The sequence below is a fragment of the Ciconia boyciana genome, chromosome 13, assembly GCF_034638445.1.
Source record: "Ciconia boyciana chromosome 13, ASM3463844v1, whole genome shotgun sequence".
NCBI lineage: Eukaryota > Metazoa > Chordata > Aves > Ciconiiformes > Ciconiidae > Ciconia > Ciconia boyciana.
In genome coordinates, this window is record NC_132946.1 from 18,198,660 (window position 1) to 18,217,412 (window position 18,753).

The 18,753-nt window shown below is 54.1% G+C and overlaps 1 protein-coding gene across 1 annotated transcript; it reads right to left on the reverse strand.

The window, feature by feature from the left end:
* Nucleotides 1-415: 415 nt before the first annotated feature.
* Nucleotides 416-14,265, reverse strand: CCDC78 (coiled-coil domain containing 78). The gene is made up of 15 exons (XM_072877954.1): nucleotides 14,142-14,265; nucleotides 13,744-13,872; nucleotides 13,447-13,533; nucleotides 12,991-13,170; nucleotides 9,692-9,865; nucleotides 9,558-9,608; nucleotides 8,791-8,879; nucleotides 8,100-8,178; nucleotides 7,483-7,608; nucleotides 6,186-6,397; nucleotides 5,381-5,552; nucleotides 4,647-4,690; nucleotides 2,948-3,014; nucleotides 1,435-1,535; nucleotides 416-673 (listed from the first exon to the last, which is right to left on the reverse strand). The coding sequence occupies exons 1-15, from the start codon at nucleotides 14,163-14,165 to the stop codon at nucleotides 547-549; spliced, it is 1,662 nt and encodes a 553-aa protein (XP_072734055.1). The 5' UTR covers nucleotides 14,166-14,265; the 3' UTR covers nucleotides 416-546.
* Nucleotides 14,266-18,753: the final 4,488 nt, after the last annotated feature.

Here is an 18,753-nt window from a genome sequence, read left to right on the forward strand (position 1 = left end):
TATAACATTCCCTTTTCCACTCAAATGTGTGTGTGTGGGGGGAGTTTTCCCCACTATAAAAAAGCAGCTCATCCCCTTTGTCTAACCTTTTAGACCAAAGTCTAGCTGGAACCAGCCCTGGCCTTATCTCTTAGAAGCTGAGAAGGGAGCAAAGGCAGGAGCAGAGTTAGCCCTTGGACTCCGGTCTAGGTCTGACCCAGGATAAACGTTATGGCAGCATCCTAGGAGGCAGGAACGGGAACCTGTCCCTGCAGTAAAAAGCTGCCTGGGAACCTGACCCCGTGTCCTGAGGCATGGCGTGCTCAGGGAACAGCAGAATTCCTACAGCTGAGGGGTCAGAGGATAGACGAGACGCAGTTGTCTCGTCCCATTTTAGTACTGTTAATTTGAGACTGAGAACACCCACGTGGTTTCCCTCACCATGCCTCCCAGCTCTCAGCCAGGGAAAGATACTTGCCCTGGCCAGCCCACACAACAGAAAGCTCCTTCCTTTTGAATCCTGCTCTTTCCTATGATCGTGCCACTTCTCGGAGCCATGGGGAAGAGCTACGGTTGGTGGCTGACGGTCCTTCTGGCTCTGGGCAGTGAGTGAGTATCGGCCGCGCCAGCACTGAGTGTGCGTGGCACCTCGCTGCCAGCGAGCTTCCTCAACCGCAGGATCTCCTGCTTGTACCTGCAACGGGGAAGCAGCACCATTGTTGCCCGTGTGGTCGCAACCCCGCTGATAGCTCACACACAGGAGCGATAAATTTAAACGTACGCTTTGCCTTGTGTTTGCTGCGTGCTAAGGACACGCAGTGTCGGTTAATTCAGACCAGCCAGCCCAGGCACTGAGCCATGCTGGGAGCTGAGCCCCGGCAGATATAAAATCGCGGCCTTTTCCCGAGGAAGAGGTGTTTGTCGGCTCTGTCAGGTAACAGTACCAGCAACAAGCCCACGAGTCTGACCCGAGTTCACAGCTGAGCTGGCTGGGGAGTTACAGCAGGCGCAGTTGGGCCATTGCTCCGACAGACGCGCCCTGCTTGTTCTCGCCCTTCCTTGCCCAAACAGCTGTTCCCCCTGCTTTGGGGCGTGATGAGCCAGCGAGAGAGGACCATGGATCAGGGGCTGCTGGAAGGCTTTGGATTTTAGGCAACCCCTCTCTTAGCTCTCCAAAGGATGGGTGAACGCTCAGGGAGGGAGACGTGCAGCAGGGCAGGCCAGACGCTGCCCCCTGCCCTGCGGAACAAGGGATGGTGGCAGCTGCCCGCACAGCTGGACGTGCTGCGGGACATCAGCCGTGCTGGCAGCGCTGTGGGAAGGCAGCGGCGAGGTCAGGCGCCGACAGCGTGACGGGCATGGCGATGTCGCTGGCAATTAGCCTGGGAGATAGCCTGGCAAATAGCCTTGGAGCACAAAGCAGAGAACACATGAAGGGGGATCCTACCATCTCACCTTGCAAGATGTTTATCTATGTATTCCTGCAGCTCCGACACCTGCTCTTCTGCCGCGATCGCCCGAGTCAGCAGCTGGCTCCTCTCCTGCTCCAAATCCTCCTGGAGGGGCAAAGAAACATGGAGAAAACATGGAGCTCTGTGAGATGGAAGTGAAGCTGCTTGGTCTCTCTGCCAGGCGAGACTGACCGCTTCCTCTTCACTCAGCTCCAGCACCACTTGGCGTTAGGCTACAGAAGCAACCGAGAACTGATGCGCTCAGGGAACGGAGCCTGGTGACGATAGCACAGCTTTCTGCAGGCACCACCACCCAGGGCATTGGCCAGGCAGACCAGGCAGCCTTCCCCGACCAGAGCGCAGGCATGGGGGCCAGGGCACCCCAGGACAGGCAGTGACCCCTGCCCGCCAAGCCATCATTCACTCCCCCAGAGGCTTCACAGGCAACTGGCAAAGCAGTCGCTAGATTTGGCACTCGGACACAGAGCTTTCACATCTGTCCACCGGTAGTTCATTGAAAAGGGAAATTATCTTCCCTTTTAGATATAAAACATTTAGTTTTTGCAGTTTCTCTGGGCTTCATCATCTTACCCAAGTTCACTGCAGTCCCTGTATCACCAGGAGAATCTGAGGTGCTTGACTGAGCTCACCCCGAGATGCACAGCATAGGCAGGAGCAGGACCTCTCCCAGTGCAGTGCTCCAGCCTCTCAGCCACAGCATCCCCCTTCTTTTGGGCGCAGAGATACACACAATTTAGGTGTTTAGCTTTACGTGACCAGAGAATGGTGGAGCACTTCCTTGGGTCGCTGTGGACAGAGGAAGGCTCAACATGGAAGCGGGCTGGTAGCACATCTATTGCCTTGTCTACCACAGAAAACTGAACCTCTGCTTGGTTTCCAAAGCCCTTTTCCCCACGTGTGGCAGTCAGCACGGCAAGGATCCCAGCACCGACCCTTCTTCCCACTGCTGCCATCACTGCCGGACAGCAAAACCCACCTCAGCCAAGCCCGCTCACAGCGAGCATCACCACGGTTTCGTGGTTGCTGTAGGGCAGTGTTGCGGATAGAGAGAGCTCTCCTCCACGCTGTGGGCCACCCCATTCTTGAGTGCAGCACAAATATCCTTGCACTGAAGGGGAACCAGACTGGGAAGGTGATTCAGATTCAGACTAGACTTGAACCAGGTTGAATACAGACCCAGTTTGTTATACAGATGCCTAAATGCTTGTGCTGAAACACGGGAGGGAGCAATACAGTCCAGCAATGAGCAGCCATAAGGGCTGCTCTGCTTCTGTCAGTAGCAGGGGCAGTACAGCCTCGATACATCACTGGCCGGGGACCTGCTAGTGTCACTTGTTGGGCTGAGGCCAAAGCCACAGCAAGGCTCCATGGAAAGCTTCCCTCCTCCACCCTGGAGCAGCATATTGGCCCCAGGGCAGCACCTCCCTGAGGCAGCACATCTTTGACATGTGGGAAGGGATAAGCTTTTATTCAGATGGGCTGTTCCAGACCTTTACCTGGGTGGTGCGTGCGAACTCCCGGAGCTGCTTCCTGACCTCTGCCCAGCCCTCCTCATCCAGCTGCCTAGGAGAGAAAAGCAGATTTTGATCATGCACAGACGTTCCAAGCCAGCTCATCTGCAGGTCGCACAGCTCTGTTCGGGGGCTTGACACAGCTCGTGTCCGTCAGACCATAAACCCCAGTGCTCTGAACCTTTTCTCTCCTGATGCCCCAGACTTCTTCAGGGCATGCAGTGCCGTCCCTGTGCCCAGGCACCAGAGTCACAGCCCTTCTGCCAACCTGGGATTCCCCGCTGCGACGGCTGGGTTTCTTCCAAGTTCACATCAACACTCATACATCAGAGGACTCCGTGCAGAAAGAGTCCTTAACCTGACACTGCAGGACTGAATTTGATGGAAACAGAGCGATCGATGCCAAATGCTGGCGCTTTTCATGTTTCTGAGCACAAACCCGCCCGTTCTGGTCACTGAGCGCGATAGGTGAGCTGTCTGTGCCGCCCAGCCGTGGGAAAGTTCTTCCTATTCTGTCCCAGTCTGAATAAGCAAAATACAGGTCACATCTGATGCTCGGGGAATTTGGGTTGTATGAAGGGAGGAATGCATTGTGCTCAAGAGCGGCTCCGCTGTGACTGCCAGAGTTCCCTCTGGTGGCTGCAGCCTCCCGGCCCAGGCACACGGGAAATCATGGATTTCATGGGAGCAGAAGCAAAAGGAACAATAAACAGTGAAGCCACATAGCTGATAAAGACGAGAAGCAGCAGGAGTTATAGCTGAAGTGCTGTGGTTACACCAGGCTTCGTGTCTGTAGCTAGAGGAACAAGGTAACGGCATGCGTAAGACCCATCAGCACACAGAAAGCAAGAGTCTCTTGGCAGCTATAAAAACCTTAACAAGATGCATCACTAAAATGCAGGTTCTGGGACTTCTCTGTCTTGTTCCTGTGGCAAGTCTGCCAAAAATTAATGCATCTCTTCAAGCACTACTACTATTTTTCAGCATGGCAGAGCCTGGTTAAGGCTCAAGCTCTTCTCCAAGACACTACTGTGGAGCTTGGTGGCTCAGGCACTGACCGACTCCTCCACGCTGGCATCCAGTCACTGAAATACCCGACATGTTTTCTAGGCTACCACATTTTAAAAGGCTGAAAAATCCCAGCTCAGATTTCTCCTACACTTTGTTCCACCTCTCACAGCTCTAGTTGGTAGAGTTCCAACAGACAAACAGAGCAGGGGAAGAGACCCATCAAAAATGAGCAAATAAAGGGCATGTCAGGAAGACGGGGAGGTATCAGTACAGGGTCACCTAAGGGTTCCAGCCCTGCTTCTGCGTTGGGAGGGAGGAGAAACAAGACCATCCCGAAGTGGTGTTTCACTTGCCTTTCTCAGGTTATGATCCACCAAAGCACTCGGGCGTATGCTTAACTTTGGCTTCTAAAGAGATCAGTGGGACTAAAAACATGATTAAATCAAACATGTGCTTAAGAGCTTTTTTGGATCAAGGCCCAAATGACCAACTCATTTCACCGCAGGAAATGCTGCACTGAGACGACAGCTGGCTTTTCTTCTCGGATGAGTCCCTATCAGCTTGCTTTCTCCCTATTTATTCCCATCTCCAATTAAAGCAGAAAAGACTCCTCAATCCACACAGCAAGGAGAATTCAGAATTACAAATATCCCAAGAAACAAACAGCACTTACTGCTCAGGAGACAGCGGAAAGCCAGAGGTTTCTTTCAGTCTTTTCTGAAGGCAAAGGAAGAACAGTATTCCCATAAGCATTACATCATTGCAATCTCACCACAGTCCCTGCCACTTTGAAGTGGCACAACGTATCCTCGCACTCTAACAGCCGCCAGTGCCCTGGCAAGGAAGTGATGTGCAGCACAATCTTAAGGTTTAGGTCTCCCATCCTCTGAATGTTTAAATAAATGTATCTCACGCAAATCAAGAGACATGTCTCTGCCCAGGCAGAACCAGTGGGAGGATGTGGAGCTGACTGGCATGTTTCTGAGTGTGGTCTCCTGCTCAGTTAGCTATTCACGCTGAGGCAAAGGCTTTCAAGAACAGAAAGCCTCATCCTATCCTCCCTTACTCGCCTCTTCTTTTAGCAGTGAGTGAGTCTGCTGGCCTGGCAGCTCTCCCATAACATCTGCTACTCCTCAGCCCTCCCAGAGCTCACCGACCCCAATCTATGGGGCTGCCCAGCCTCCTGGATCTAACTGTAACTCACCCCTACGCAGCAGGGTTGAAGCAATGAGGGGACTGCTTGGACATCCTGTCTCTTCCCAAAATGAGCAAGCAAGCAAGCGCTACCCCTGCCTGTGCCACAGAGATACAGCAAACCCCCAGGGAATGCCTAGGGAACGGCCTGAATCTATCACCTGTGAGACTCCCCCCCACCGCCCCCCCAGTTTCACCCCCACAGAAAGCCACCTTCTGCAATTCATGTAGCTGCATCTCCAGTTTTGCTTTATCCTCCCGCAGCTGGTTTAGCTCCCGAGTTGTGTTTGTCAGCAGCTCTGGGTCTGTGATGGAAAAGTGGAGCTCGGCAGGGCCACAATCTGTAGCGCTGCTGCCCAAGGACCGGATCTGCTCTCGCTGGAGCCTGTAACATGCCAGAGGGGTTAGTCCCCGGTAGCTTTGGTTAGGTAACAACACCGAGCATTTCTGCTGCTGATAGAGGTACCATTCGCTTAGGTTCTGCTGGTTTCTGGCCACCAAGAGCCAGTCCACCTGCAAAGGATAAGTGGGAGAGCCCAGCAGCATGCACAATATTCCTGGAAGTGTTTCTGAAGGGAGCTTGTCCTAGAGCTATTTGTGGCTTTTATGCCACAAGAATTTCTGCTGCTTCCCACAGCCCAAGCTGCTGAGAGAGCTGTGGAGCAGAGCTGAGAACACTGCAGGGACGGGCTGGGAGGCACGAGTTATTTGTGGTACCTCTGTGTTTCCACACCATCCAACGTGGAATCAATCTCTCACCCTAAATTTTACACAGAAGAAACGTATGTGCCAAGCAGCTCCAGGGTGTCCAGAGCACCCTGATGTGTAGCTGGCGACACCTTGCTCCTGGCTTGTCAAGAGCAAGGAGATAAACATGCACTCCAGATCCTCTGCTCCACCTGGGAGCCCTGTTTGCCTCCCTCTCAGCAAGGGGGCTGGGTGCAACGGGGCATTTCCACTTCGTCCTTAGCAATAAGCTGAAGAGACAGAGGTAGCCCAGGCCCTGGCTTAGTCCTACCTGTAAGCAATCAGCAGGTTCTCATGCTTCTTGACCAAGTTCTTCATGCGTTTCTTGTAGCCACGTGCTGCTCCAGCTAGCTGCTCTTCCCGAGACTTGTAGGAAGCCCTGATATCCTTCAGCATGCTGTCCACAAAACGTTTCATGGGAGCATGATCAGCTGGGGCTTTGCTAGGCCCTGTTACGTGGCTGGATTTGCTGTCCATGTAGTCCTTTAAACATACGGAGAAAGAAATCAAGGTGATCAAGTCGTTCCCTAAGCATATAACCGATTTCCCACAGAGAAGGTCCAGGAATATTTATGCTAACAGCACAGAGATTAGGGCATATGTTACATTTTCCAAGAGCAGGAAAGACTAATTAGCTTCCATCATGGCCCTTCAAGACAGAGAAGGCATCTATACTGTATCAGTGACCCGCCTAGGGAAACACCAGTCGGTGTTGGGAGTTGCCATCTCTAGTTCCATATTCTTTCTACCATGCCCCACTCTCTTTGCTAGCTAGGAGATGCTTCAACATCGCTCCTGTTAGAAATTAAACTATTCTTAATAGTAAAAATTGCTTTGCTTAGTCTCCTGATCCATCACCACACCATGTTCTTTGGTACCAGCCTTCTCCTGGCACAGAAGCTCTTGCCAAAACCTGCTTACTGCTACCTAGGGGGGTAGAATGAGATTTCTTCCCAGTCTCACTGCTCAATATACTCAAGTATCCATGCCTGAACCTGCCTGAAACTCCTGCCTTGTGCCGAGTCCTCACCATGCTCTGGGGGCCCTACTCTTCGTCACAGGTGCTTGTTCCCAGAGCAGGTCCCAGGCACTGGCGTTACATGGCTCTGTAGCTGACCACAGAGGCTGGCAGAGCTCCCTGCGGGGACAGCAGCAGAGTCACCACGGAGGCAGTGACAAAGCCAGAAGTGGCATTGCCTGGCCTGCCGAGGGAAGTTGTCAGGGCAATGGACATTAGAAGCCAACTGGAAGGCAGCCATTGTAAATAAGAGGATCTTTCAATCCAAGTAGTCTGACCAAGAAAGAAAGTCCCAGCAGAAACTCACAGACCCTTTAGTGTGGCCATACAGGAAATCTGGATGAGGAGGGGGGCTGACATCTCCTCCCCCAGGCCAAGCTGAGGGCGCAGAGCCCCCTTCCAGCTGCAAGCATGGTTCCCCAAGCCCCTCTGCCTGCTCTGCTTGGCAGCCCAGCAAGGGGGGGAAACAGCATCAGCCTGCAAGAAGCAGGCAGCCAGCATGGAGAGACCTCTCCCGGCCAGGAGAGCCCCTGGGGCTGGGGGTACCCACCGCCACGTCCTTGATGTACTGTGCAAGCCGGAAGCGATATTCCTCGTTCAGCTCCTTCAGCCGGAGCTGCAGCCGGGAGTTCTCCGCCTCCACCTCTTGGAGCTGGCTCTGGGAGGTGAGCAGCACCTAGGCACAGCAAACGTGCTCGCTGCTGCCCTTGTCCTCCGGCCAAGCAAGGGGCACTAAGAAGCTCCATAAGAGACGGGGGACTTCATTTCCAGATATTGAGCTTCACTAGAGCTGGGAAGGTCCTGGGTTTTCACAGGAGCCCACTGGAAATGTTTATAGTCTCTATTCCCCTGCTACCTTCTGTCATTTGCAATCTCCCCCCCCCCCCGCCGGTGATTTCACCAACCCTTTCTAAATAGTGAATAAAATTCCTCCCACCACCTGTGGCAAGCAGCACCTTCCACCACGTGCATCGCACCCCTGGAGAAGGAAACCGCACAGGGAGGAGCACCTTGGTATGACAAATTTCCTGGAGAGAGACACGTGTCGGAGTACCTCAGTACAAGACATCCAGCCCCTGCTAGCTCCAGAATTGCATGGCACCCAGGAGGAGCAGATGAGCAGGAGCAGTCCTGGGTGCCAGGGGCTGGAAGGGAGCGTGCCCTTACCGCTGACTGCTCTGCCAGCTTGTGCTGGGTGTCCCCGATCGCTGCCTTCGCCTCCTGCAGCTCCTTCCCCATTGCGATCCTGGGCACACAGGAAGGAAGAAGGTGTGTTTATTTTAACCCCCCAAACTTCTCTGTAGGTCCAATACAGCCAGCTTTGAGAAGGAAATCACTGCGGGACGACTGAAGTCTCTCAGCAGCAGCTGCCAGCACCCACCAGATGTGTGCCAATCAGCGGCCACAGAGCTCTCACAAACAAAAGTGAACGTCCTCCCCAGTCTGAGGGTCTAGTTCTCCAGCATCCCTGCTGTGGCAGCCTTTGCTGGGACACCGACCCCATCCCAGCCTGTCGATGGAAGAACCGCTGTGGGGGTAAGGGCTAGGGCTGGATTCAGCTCTGGGCTGCCACACATTTGCCGTGTGTGTCACAGAAGGTGGATTTTCAGAGGTGCATAGGCCATTCGGGTACCTAAACACCACCGACTTGTAAGCAGACAGCTGACCCTCTTAAGAACCTTAAAAACATCAGGTTTTGCTTCCAGGCCTCACTTGTTCCAAGGGCGAATCGTCGTTTCCCATCCTGTACCCCACCAAAGGCAGGCTGCCTCCTCTCCCGTGCCCAAGGATCAGATTCAGCTGCAACGAGCTCCACAAATGCCCAGCCAAACAGAAGGATGTGCCCTCAAACACTCACACTCTCTCTTCCAGCTTCTGCTGCTGCGAATCATAGGTTTTCTTCAGTTTTTCAAGCTCCACTTTTATGTGATCCTGGTTTCCAAGCAACTGAGGCACAAACGAAGCAGAAGATGAGACAGAGGGCTGAGTTAAGCAGAGGGATTCATGAATGGGGAAGAAGTGAGAAGAGCCTCCAGCTGAGCACAAGTCCAGCTGACCAGTGACATACTGGGGAAAGTGCAGGTTAAACTGGGAGTGACCAGTGCCCTGTAGCACACCAGAAGTGGTGTGTGCTCTGGAGACGGGGCACATGGAGGTGCACAAGTGTTGTTCCCCCAGGGGAGAGTTTCGCTCTGAGAGTCAGATTCCCAGCAGGAGCCGGTGGCAGAGCCCAAGCTGCTATTGCACGGGCTGCAGATGGGAAGGAGGCAGGGAGCATCTTGGTGCTCTCAGTTTCAGGTGCTTTATCACCCCCGTCTTTCTCAAGTAACAGCAAGGAGAAAGTAAGCAAGCGTCCTCTGCGCTTGTTGACTTGTAAACTCCTGCCTCTGTTCACCCAGGGGCACTGTCGGAGGGAACCACAGCTGCTCTCTCTCAGCTTTTGCCTCCACAAGAGCTGGAGTTATTCTAGTCTCATTTTTCAACTGCACGGCTTAAAAAAAATAAATAAATCAAGGCATCAGCTCATCCACAAAATTCAGGTTAGCACTAGGAGGTGCCAGCCAGTCAGAATAAATTCCCCCTCTGCTTCCCCAGGGATCCAGCAGCAGACCCCCACACACTCACGTTTCTCTCCAGCCTTTGCCGCTCGTGTTCAGAGGCAACTACATCTTCTGGCTGGTTTTAGTAAGAGACAGAAGAAGGTGCCTGTTAGATCCCTGTTCTCCAAGGAGCTGCCGACAGGGCAGAGAGGTCCTTACCTTCACCTTCCGAGCTGAGAGACGGCGCACCGTTGCTCGCACTCTTTCCAGCTCAGCAGAGGATTCACCGGCCATGGCGGGGGAGCGGTAGTGGTCGCTCTCTGTGCGGGGAAGGGTGCTCCTGGCAGTGGCCAGGTTGAGCAGCTCTAGGCTGAGCTCTTCGTTCTTCATGACCTGCCAGGTCAAACAAGAAGGAGAGAGCTTCTGAAATTCTGCCTCTCCGGCTCCGCACGCTGTCTGTTCAGCACATACCCGCTGCTCTTGATGTGTACACAAGGCAGGCACTCACATCCCCTCCTGAAAGCAAGTTTTATTTTTAGTTCTCTCTCATATGTCCAAAGATATCAGTGATTTTCTAATTCTCATGGAAATGCAGGGTAAGTATCATCGCCAGGTGTCGGGATTGTTCACATGTAACCTTACTCCCTCTGCCCATCTCGCTCTCGTGCTCAGACGCAGATCCGGGTGCCAGCCCAGCCCTGGGCACAGCTCTGCCACCACCCCTCCGTCCTGACCTCCAGCCTCCCTCCTCGCTCTAACCCTGTGCCCTCCACACAGCTTCCCAACGCTTCAGGCATGTCTCTCCCCGTACAACGGCTTTGAACAGTGCCAGACTCCATAATGCAAGAGAAGGGCCAAATCTCCATCCATCTAGGCTGATGCCACCCAGCTAATTCCAGTTTTGTTTGAATGCATCCCTCCAGCAGCAGCCAGCCCACAGCACCGTGTAGGCAGCGCGATTCAAAGCGGTGCTGGTGTGAAGTGACACATTTCCAAAAGATAAAGAGGATCTGAATGAGAAAGGTTCTGTTACAGGTGATCTGGAAGGAACACTGGGGGAATTCATGTCTCACGGGAGGGCTTCTATGTAGATAACAAAGCTTTGATGGGGTTTATGACTGGGGACAAGCTTGAGTAATTGTTACCATGGCAGTGAATCGGGAGGATGGGAGGCAGAGGTCATCTGAGTCATCCGTGGAGAGAATAGCTTATCAAAAGATAGCACAGGGTGGGCTGAGGGAGAGAGGAGAGGAGAAAAGAGGCTGACAAAGAGGTGAGATATACAGCTGTGAAAACTGACAGCTACGCAGAGACAGGCTGCTTGTTCTCCAACCGAAAACGATCCATCTGCAGCTGTCAGCCCTGACAGTTTGATCAGAGGGGGTCACAGAAGCGCAGAAGTACCAGCTTGGCAAAAGAAAGAGGCAGGCCCAGGTTCGCAGTGGGCTTCGCTGCCTCCCCTTGCCCGGCTCCAGGGAAAACCCCGGTGTGGAACCGGTCCGCAGCCATTTGGGTTCCCTCTGACGGCCTCACTTTGTACCGCTGATGCAGACGGCGTAAGCCCGCTGAACAAAAGAGGAGGAGGAAACGGAGAGTCGAGAAAAGGTCAGAGTCTTGAAAAGGAAGAATTTACAGCGAGTTAGAAAACAGGCACGAAGTGACTGACTGGCATCTTCTGGAAGGCACTTCCCCAGGGACAGGCGAGGCCAGCTCCTTCGCCTGGGACAGACACAGGGCGATGTGTGAATCGAGCCGTACAATGGGGGCCGTGACAATTCAGGGGCTCTAACTGTTCCCGTACAAGGGACCGTGAATGAGCTCGCTGAGCTGCTTCTGCGCCAAGCAGCCATGACAACATATTGGCAAGGTCACAAGTAGCACTTGTAATTGGGAATGTGTAAAAGGTTCATTGTCTCCCCAGAAGAGCGCCGGGGAAGGGGAGGGGGCAGAGCCACAGGCTGCTTTTCCCATTTCCTTTGGGAAAGTCCACACTGGGAAAATAATGAGCAAGAGGCCCATGCCGCGACAAGTCCCAACCTGCCAAGTTGGAGCCTCTTTTGCTTCAGGCAAGGGTATTCGGTAGTCAGAGCCAAGCAACTGGGGTAAAATCCTCAGCCTATGAATTACAACCAAGGAGTTCACCTTTGGCTTCTGGACCCTGCTCCATCGCTTCTCTAGGATGCTATCCAGGCACATAACTGAATCCATGTGCTTTCACTCCCTGAAAGATTCCAGGATCCATGTGAAAACAGGGTGTTATTACCACCAACCTGTTAAACCCATCATTTAGAGATGTCAGCCACCTGAAAATCCAATTTTTGACAAACATATTGCACCCCCTTGGGGACAAGAAGCAACTAAGATTGCTGAATGCCGAGCTCTTCCTCCGCAGCCTGGCGGTGCTGTGTCTCAGCAGCGTGCTGCCTTGCTGACAGTCAGCTGCACACACTCTGCCTCACGCTCCGGCAGGACGATGGGGTGGGTTCGCACCCATGCAAGCAGCTGAGCTTGCCTCCTCCTAAGAAATTTCCATTTTTCAGCTTACGGGAGACAAATGATAGCTTCACGAGAGTCACTAACTCACTTATTTGCAACAGGATGATCACGACCTCATATCCTCCTCTACTGGAGCTCTGCAGATGGATGCTCACCATAAAGACAGACTGGACACGGACTAAACCAGCATGCCTGGTCCCAGCCCCACATCTTCCCATCACAGCTCTGCACAGGGCCGGCATGGTAAACCAGGTCATTTGGCTGAACCAGCTAAACTATCTGCCAGGGGAGGGAGGCAGGAGGGTGTCAGTCATCTGATCCAATTCAAAAAGAAGGAGAAGTGGGAGGGGGGAGAGGGAGAGAAGAGAGGAAGGTCTATTGAAGTAGCTATTCTTGCCAAAGAAATACACAAATCTGGGTCCAAAAGACTTTAGGTAAGAATCGCTAAGAGTCACCAGGAAATTCACTATATTTTAAGGGACAATCAGAAACTTGCTTATGTTCAGTGTTTTTATAAACTTGCCGACCTCAGAAACTTCCAGGCCCCTTCCTGCCACCATACGAAATGAGAGCGACTACAATCAGTTCACGTGCAGCCTGCGCAAGCCATGCAGAAAAAAGGGAAACAAAGCGTGCTGGCAGTCAAGAGGGACCTGCAACGTGCACTCAGACCAGCCCTGCCGTGACCTCCTCATTACTGCTAGTGATGGGGGTCTGGGATGGCGTGAAAAGAGAAAGACCCTGATAGCAGGGTGCCCAGAAGAGCACGGCACACCAGTCAGCGTGGCCTCAGCACTGTCCCTGCTGAGCAGAGCAGCTTCTGCAAGCCCTGCTAGAAGGTGACCATGTTATGTGAAATCCCTGGGCTGCAAAAACAAACCCATGCTCTCACAGCTGGCAAACCTTACTGGACTTGAGCCGTGACGCAGATACACAACCCAAAGCCAACCAAGCTGTCTGTAGATCAGGTAATGATGAGATGGAGTCGAGAACACCAGAACGAACAGTGCAGCCTATCTCACCTCCTGGTCCAGTTCTTTGCCTAGGGCCAGGTAATTGCTTTTCAAAATGATGTACTCATCCGCCAGCTCCTTCCGACTGGTCTCCAGAGCGTGCAGACGTTCCCGTAAGGCATCCCGCTCCCCAGTGACTTTCTCACTGCAGAGCTCCAGCTCCAGCACACGGTTCTCCAGGGCCAGGGTCTGCAGAGGGGAGGCAGCAGAATTAGACTGTGGCAGAGACCAGCAGCAATCACAGGGCATTTATTTGGCCAAACAGGTTCTGGCATGCTATGACTTAGAGAGTGACGAGTTTCACATGAGTTGTGTGTTATCTGGGGCGTCAGGGGGAGAATTCATTGCTCTAGCTAAAGCCAAGAGAATACACCAAGCAAAGCAAAGATGGATGCATAATGAACTGCAGTTCTGGATAAAGGTATTGGCAGAGATGAAACAACTTTAATTCAGACTTCTGGATACCGTATTTTTCAGTTCAAAGTTCTCCATCTCATACTGTTCCTTCATTTTGTTTGTCTCAATCTGGAGATCAACAAGGTCTTTGGAAATCTAGGAGAGAGAAAGGACATTATAAAGGCCATGGGCTGATTCGGAGGCCAACGTACCGTTTCAACAGGTCGCACCAGGGAATTTGAGCACAACACGTACACCCCTAGAAAGAGGCCCCAACATTTCCCACGAGATTTTCCACTGCAGATCTACTACCCCCACAAGGCTTCATGGCTCAGTTCTTTCCAACTCCTAAAGTATTTGTTTTACCTTCAGTTTTTCCTCTTCACTGAAGACCGTTCTGGCTGACAAATCTGTTTTGGAGCCAGTCAGCTTCCCCATCCTCTCCTGCAGGTCTCCGAGCCGGTACAGCCTCTCATTCCTATCCTGCAGCTGCACCTAGAGACACACAACAGCTGGTGCCAGCCAGCAGAGCCCTCCTCTCCCCCATGCTATTCTCCCACCACAGTGCTGGTGGAAAAGCACAGCATATCCAGTTTTTTCAGAGCTTGAACAGACTGTAGATGGGATTTTCAGCTGCCGTTTTCCTCCTGTGATTAGGATTTCATTTGGAGACCGCTGGTTCCACGACCCGGGAAGGGGCTGCAGGCCTTCATACTTATATATTCGTTAGCAAGATGCTGCATGTGCTCTGTCGGAGTACTTACATTCTTGTTCTCTGCAGAATCCATGTGCCTGGAGTCCAGGATCTTTGCACAATATCAGGCAGGCAGTGGCTGAAGAGCAAAGGAAGGATCTGAGGATCTCTATGGCAGCAACTTTTCACTCGAGGTAGGGCACAAGCGATGTTGCTAACAACTTTGGTTACCAGCCAGTGTGGCATCCACCTTGATCCACCTTAAGGTGGAGCCAATTATTACAGCCACCCCAGGAGAAGAAATGGCACTTGTCAGGAGGTTTCCGTATTCCTAGAACGGCACACAGCAGATACTGAAACAAGAAGCTTAGCAGACACCCCCAGTGAAGCACTATTACCAGCTAGGAGGTACCACTCCATTTATATTATGGACCATTCCCAAAACCTGTCTGTAGGGATGGCCTCCATCTCTATTGCAGGGATCTTTAGAGAATTTAAGATCTGATTAGCCCATTAATTAATCCATTAATCTGCTCCAAGACCAATTAATCCATCTGCTCTAAGACCATCCAGTAGCATCTAACACCAACTTACTTCCAGGCAATTTTCTCTTGATCTCTACAGTCCTTGTATCTCCTGTGTCAATGAGCCATCCAAAGGGCACCAGGGTCTTTGAGCTCTGACCAAGCTACACCTGGTGACAGGAAAGACCTTCCTCAATTTATCACTTCGCATCAGAGATGCTATGCAGAAAAATATAAGTTTTAAAACAAAGCATGCACTGAAACAAACTCTGATTAGCCCAGACAGTGCTAAATCTGGGTTGTACTGGTCTACACGCTGCCGCTGACTCCAAATGGCGACCATCCCAGCCTGAACAGGACAACTCCCAGGTGTGTGCAAAGCTAAAAGTACTGGAACAGAGTCTCCGACGTAAGAGCGAGGGTCACGGAGAGCATAAGGCGCAGTGGATAACTCTGGAAGACCTTGGTGAACGGCAGCCATGGGGTAAAACGAATGACAGTTCTTAATCTCCTCATTTTAGGCTTATTTCTGTAGAGCGGGTGAGTTTAGGTAAGAACTTGTCTCTTACAGAAGAAAAGCTTTGACAATATAATGTTCAAAAAGACCGTAGCTCTGAATAACTTCTTAGTATCTGTCAAAGCTAAGAGGATGAAAGAGGGAGAGGGGCCATCCTGGTAGCAGCTCCGTGCTGAGCAGAGTTTACCAGCTCCTCACCTGGGCCAGGCTCTTGGAGAAGATCCCGTAGCCCCTCGACGTGGATTTCACAAACGGCCATGGAATTGAGACCCAGGGGCTGAGCTCTTTTGGGGATCGAAGGAAGGAGAAGCTAACGAAACATGCAATTATGTCTTATTTTTCTGCAAAAGAACTTAACAGACCTGAAGTAATTTTATTAAGGTAATGAAAGCGCTGATGAGAATTCACAGTCTCTTCACACCCACTGCCAAGCAGAAAGCCAAATTCACACACCGCCCACAGCACTGGGGGGGGGCTCAGAAGCCTCCGGCAGGCACTCCGGCACGCAAAGGAGCCGAGCCACAGCTCTGCTCCCCAGGTGCACACCGTCTCCTGCTGGCTCTCAGCCCTGCACGGGTCCCAGAGGACAGGCACTCGCAGCCCACGCCGGCCCAGGGATGCACGCAGGCTGGCTCACACCGCTGTCCCAGACAGCCCCGGCCCCAGCAGCAGCGTGCCTGGGCCCTGAGACGCTTGATTCAGGCGAGCAAATATCCCACCCCAGCATGCCGGGAAAGCCAAGTGCTCCCTGAGTCACGGGGGTGCCCGTTTCACCTGGCAGACAGCAATATAAGACTAATTAACATATACAGTATTATTTATGGTCCTGCAGTGCCTGGGAGACCCCGGCAAAACCACCTTTGTGGCAGGTGCTGTACCAGCACCAGAAATGACAGTGACTGCTTTTCCTGTGGTTTGGAAATACAAAGCAAATCTTGTCCTGGATACCACAAATAACAAAACCGGGCAGAGGAATGAGGTTTTAGGGTGTCATTGCAACCCAAAATCTCCATCACCGCTCCAGAGCAAAACCAAACAAAAAGTGTATGTTCTGTTAACCCCACTAAAAGCTGAAATGCCAACTCTGTACTGATTCTTTCTTTCACTCTTCTTGTCAAGGATGCTTTTAACACAGCTGACACGGTGGCTGGATCACCAGCGAGCTCTGAGGTACGAAACCATCACCCAGGATGCAGCTCTAAGATGTGAAAACGCTCCCCAAATCCACAGCAGCTCAAGAGGAAACCGGTTGAAGATTTCAAGCACGCAGCACCAGACCAATGCCCGCTGTTTGTTTGCGCCTCTCCTCCAGCACCAGCCAGACGCGCCAGCCCCTGGCAGGGACGCGCACCTCACTCTGCCGGTGCGCTGGCCCTCAGGGTGAGCCGGAGGGGAGCGGAGGGAGCCGCCGCCTGCCTCCACACCTTCTCGGGAGGCTTCGGCAGGGCCCAGCACAGCGTTAACACAGCGCCTGGCTCCATCTGGCTTCCGGCGCCAGCAAAGTGAATTTGCATCCGCTCCCGGATCTAGCGGACACCCCCTGCCAGGGCTGCCCGGTGTCGCGGGAGCATCCCCCGGTGGGCCCACAGGCCGGGGGAGCCCGGAGGCGCAGAGGACGCGGCGGGTGCAAGGAGCTGCCGCGGGCCGAGGCCTGCGCGGGCCCTCCTGGGGCAGCACCGGGCGTCGGGGTGAGGCCTCTGCGGTGAAGCCCGGCCGCCAGGGGAGCGGGCCGGGCGGAGCGGGGACGGCGAGGCCTTCCCCGCCCCCCGCGCTGCGGAGGCAGCCGCGGCACCGGGCCGGGCCTAGTCAAGTAGCGCCGCGTCCCGTTTCCAGGGCAACGGACGCGGCAGCTTCCGGGAGAGGGCGTCGGGGCGGTAGCGCCCCCTGGCGGCGGGAGGCCGCGCGGTGCCCGGCCGTGGCACGGCTGGGCCAGGCTGCTGCGGGCCCGTCCCGCCGGGCCTTGAGCCCCCCCAGGGACGGGGCATCCATGGCTCCTCCGGGCAACCTGCTCACCTGTCTCACCGCCCTTCCCGCAGCACATTTCCTCCCTATATCCAACCTAAATCCACCCTCTATCCAGCTTAAAACCGGCAGCCCTTGTCCTGTCGCTACAGGTCCTGGTGAAAAGCCTCTCTCCGTCGTTCTTACAAGCCCCTCATCTACTGACAGGCTGCAGGAAGGTCTTCTCCGGGCTGAACAACCCCGCCTCTCCCCGCCTTTCTCCACAGGAGAGGTTCTTCCAGCCCTTGGACCGTTTCCGTGGTCCCCTCTGGACCTGCTCCGACAGGTCCGGGTCTGCCTTGGGCTGGGTCCCCGGGGCTGGACGTGTGCTCCAGGGGGGTCTCACAGGAGTCGAAGGCGAGAATCATCTCCCTCGATCTGCTGAACACGCTGCTTGTGATGCAGCCCAGGAGATGATGGGTTTGCTGGGCTGCAAGCGCCCGTTGCCGGCTCGTGTCCCATTTGTCACCCCCCAGCATCTCCAGGTGCTTCCCTGCATGGCTGAGAAGGAGGGCTGGGACGGGGCAGGCAGGGAGAGCCTGGCAGCAGGCAGCACGGGGGGCTGTGGACATGCAGCCTCCGGCAGGAGGAAGGCGTGCGGCCCCTCTGCCACGCTCCTGCCCTGACCCACCGGCTGGGTGACCTGAGGACCAGGCTGCTCCCTCCATATCCCATCGCTGGGACAGGCTCTCTCTCCCTTCCCTGTCCCTGTGCACCTCCAGCCCCCGGCTCCCAGGGACTCCCCTTTTCCCCCAAAACTCAGGGTTTGGGAAATTCTCCATCTATGCCTCCAGCAATGGCCCTGGCCACCCTGAGTCATGGCTTGGGGATGTCCTCGCCTGCCCAGTCCAACCAGTCCGGCCAGACTGGTGGCGGTTGCACGGTTTCATGTGGCTGCGTGGGTCACCGGCGTGGTAATTAGCATCCCCAGGAGCCACCGGCGCATGGGCCGCCTTTCTCAACTCCCCACCGAGCCTGCTGCAACCACGGCATGGCACGAGCTGGCACCCCGAGATGCCAGTGGGAACCTTTGCCAGCAGCTGCCAAAACCTTTTGCCACCACCATCAGGTCCCCACCTTGAGTAAGGCAGAATTTTTTGAGTGAAAAATGATGCAGCGCAATAGGTGGGGACCAGGATGATCAGAAATGTGGGCAGCCAGCGAGCACCAGGCAAAACCCATCTCCGCTGGGATGGTCCCTCCAGGAAGGAGCTTGGTCCCTGCAGGTGTCCCCAGGAGAGTGGCACAAGCTCTGGGATGCCAGTGTCACCCGTCCTGGCTCTCTCGGGTGGCAGCGTCAGGGCTCACACATTTTTGGTTCGGGATCAGGAGCAGCAGCGCCGGTTGCCCTGGCAATGCGAGATGCTCTCCTCCAGACGGGGACAATATTTGACAAGGTTTGCTAAAAATACTTCCTAACTCAGCTGTGACAACACCACCCGTGTCACATCCCTGCTCCCCCCAGGGCTCAAGCTGGATGGGTGCTGTCCCTGCTGGTACCCAGAGCTGGCCCTGGGCCACTTGCCCTGGGTAGCCTGGCTTGGGGGGATAGACCAAGTAGCTCCCGGGGTCCCACCAGCCTCCCTGGCTCCGGCAGACCTGTCAGGGCCACCAGCGCCAGTCCCTTGCCGGCTCGGCCA

Coding starts and splice junctions, on each gene's coding strand:
- CCDC78 (XM_072877954.1), bottom strand. CDS start 14,165: ATGGATTCTGCAGAGAACAAGAAT. Junction 9,609..9,691: donor TCTCAGCTCGGAAGGTGAAG/GTAAGGACCTCT, acceptor TACTAAAACCAG/CCAGAAGATGTAGTTGCCTC. Junction 4,691..5,380: donor AGCTACATGAATTGCAGAAG/GTGGCTTTCTGT, acceptor CTTTGCCTTCAG/AAAAGACTGAAAGAAACCTC.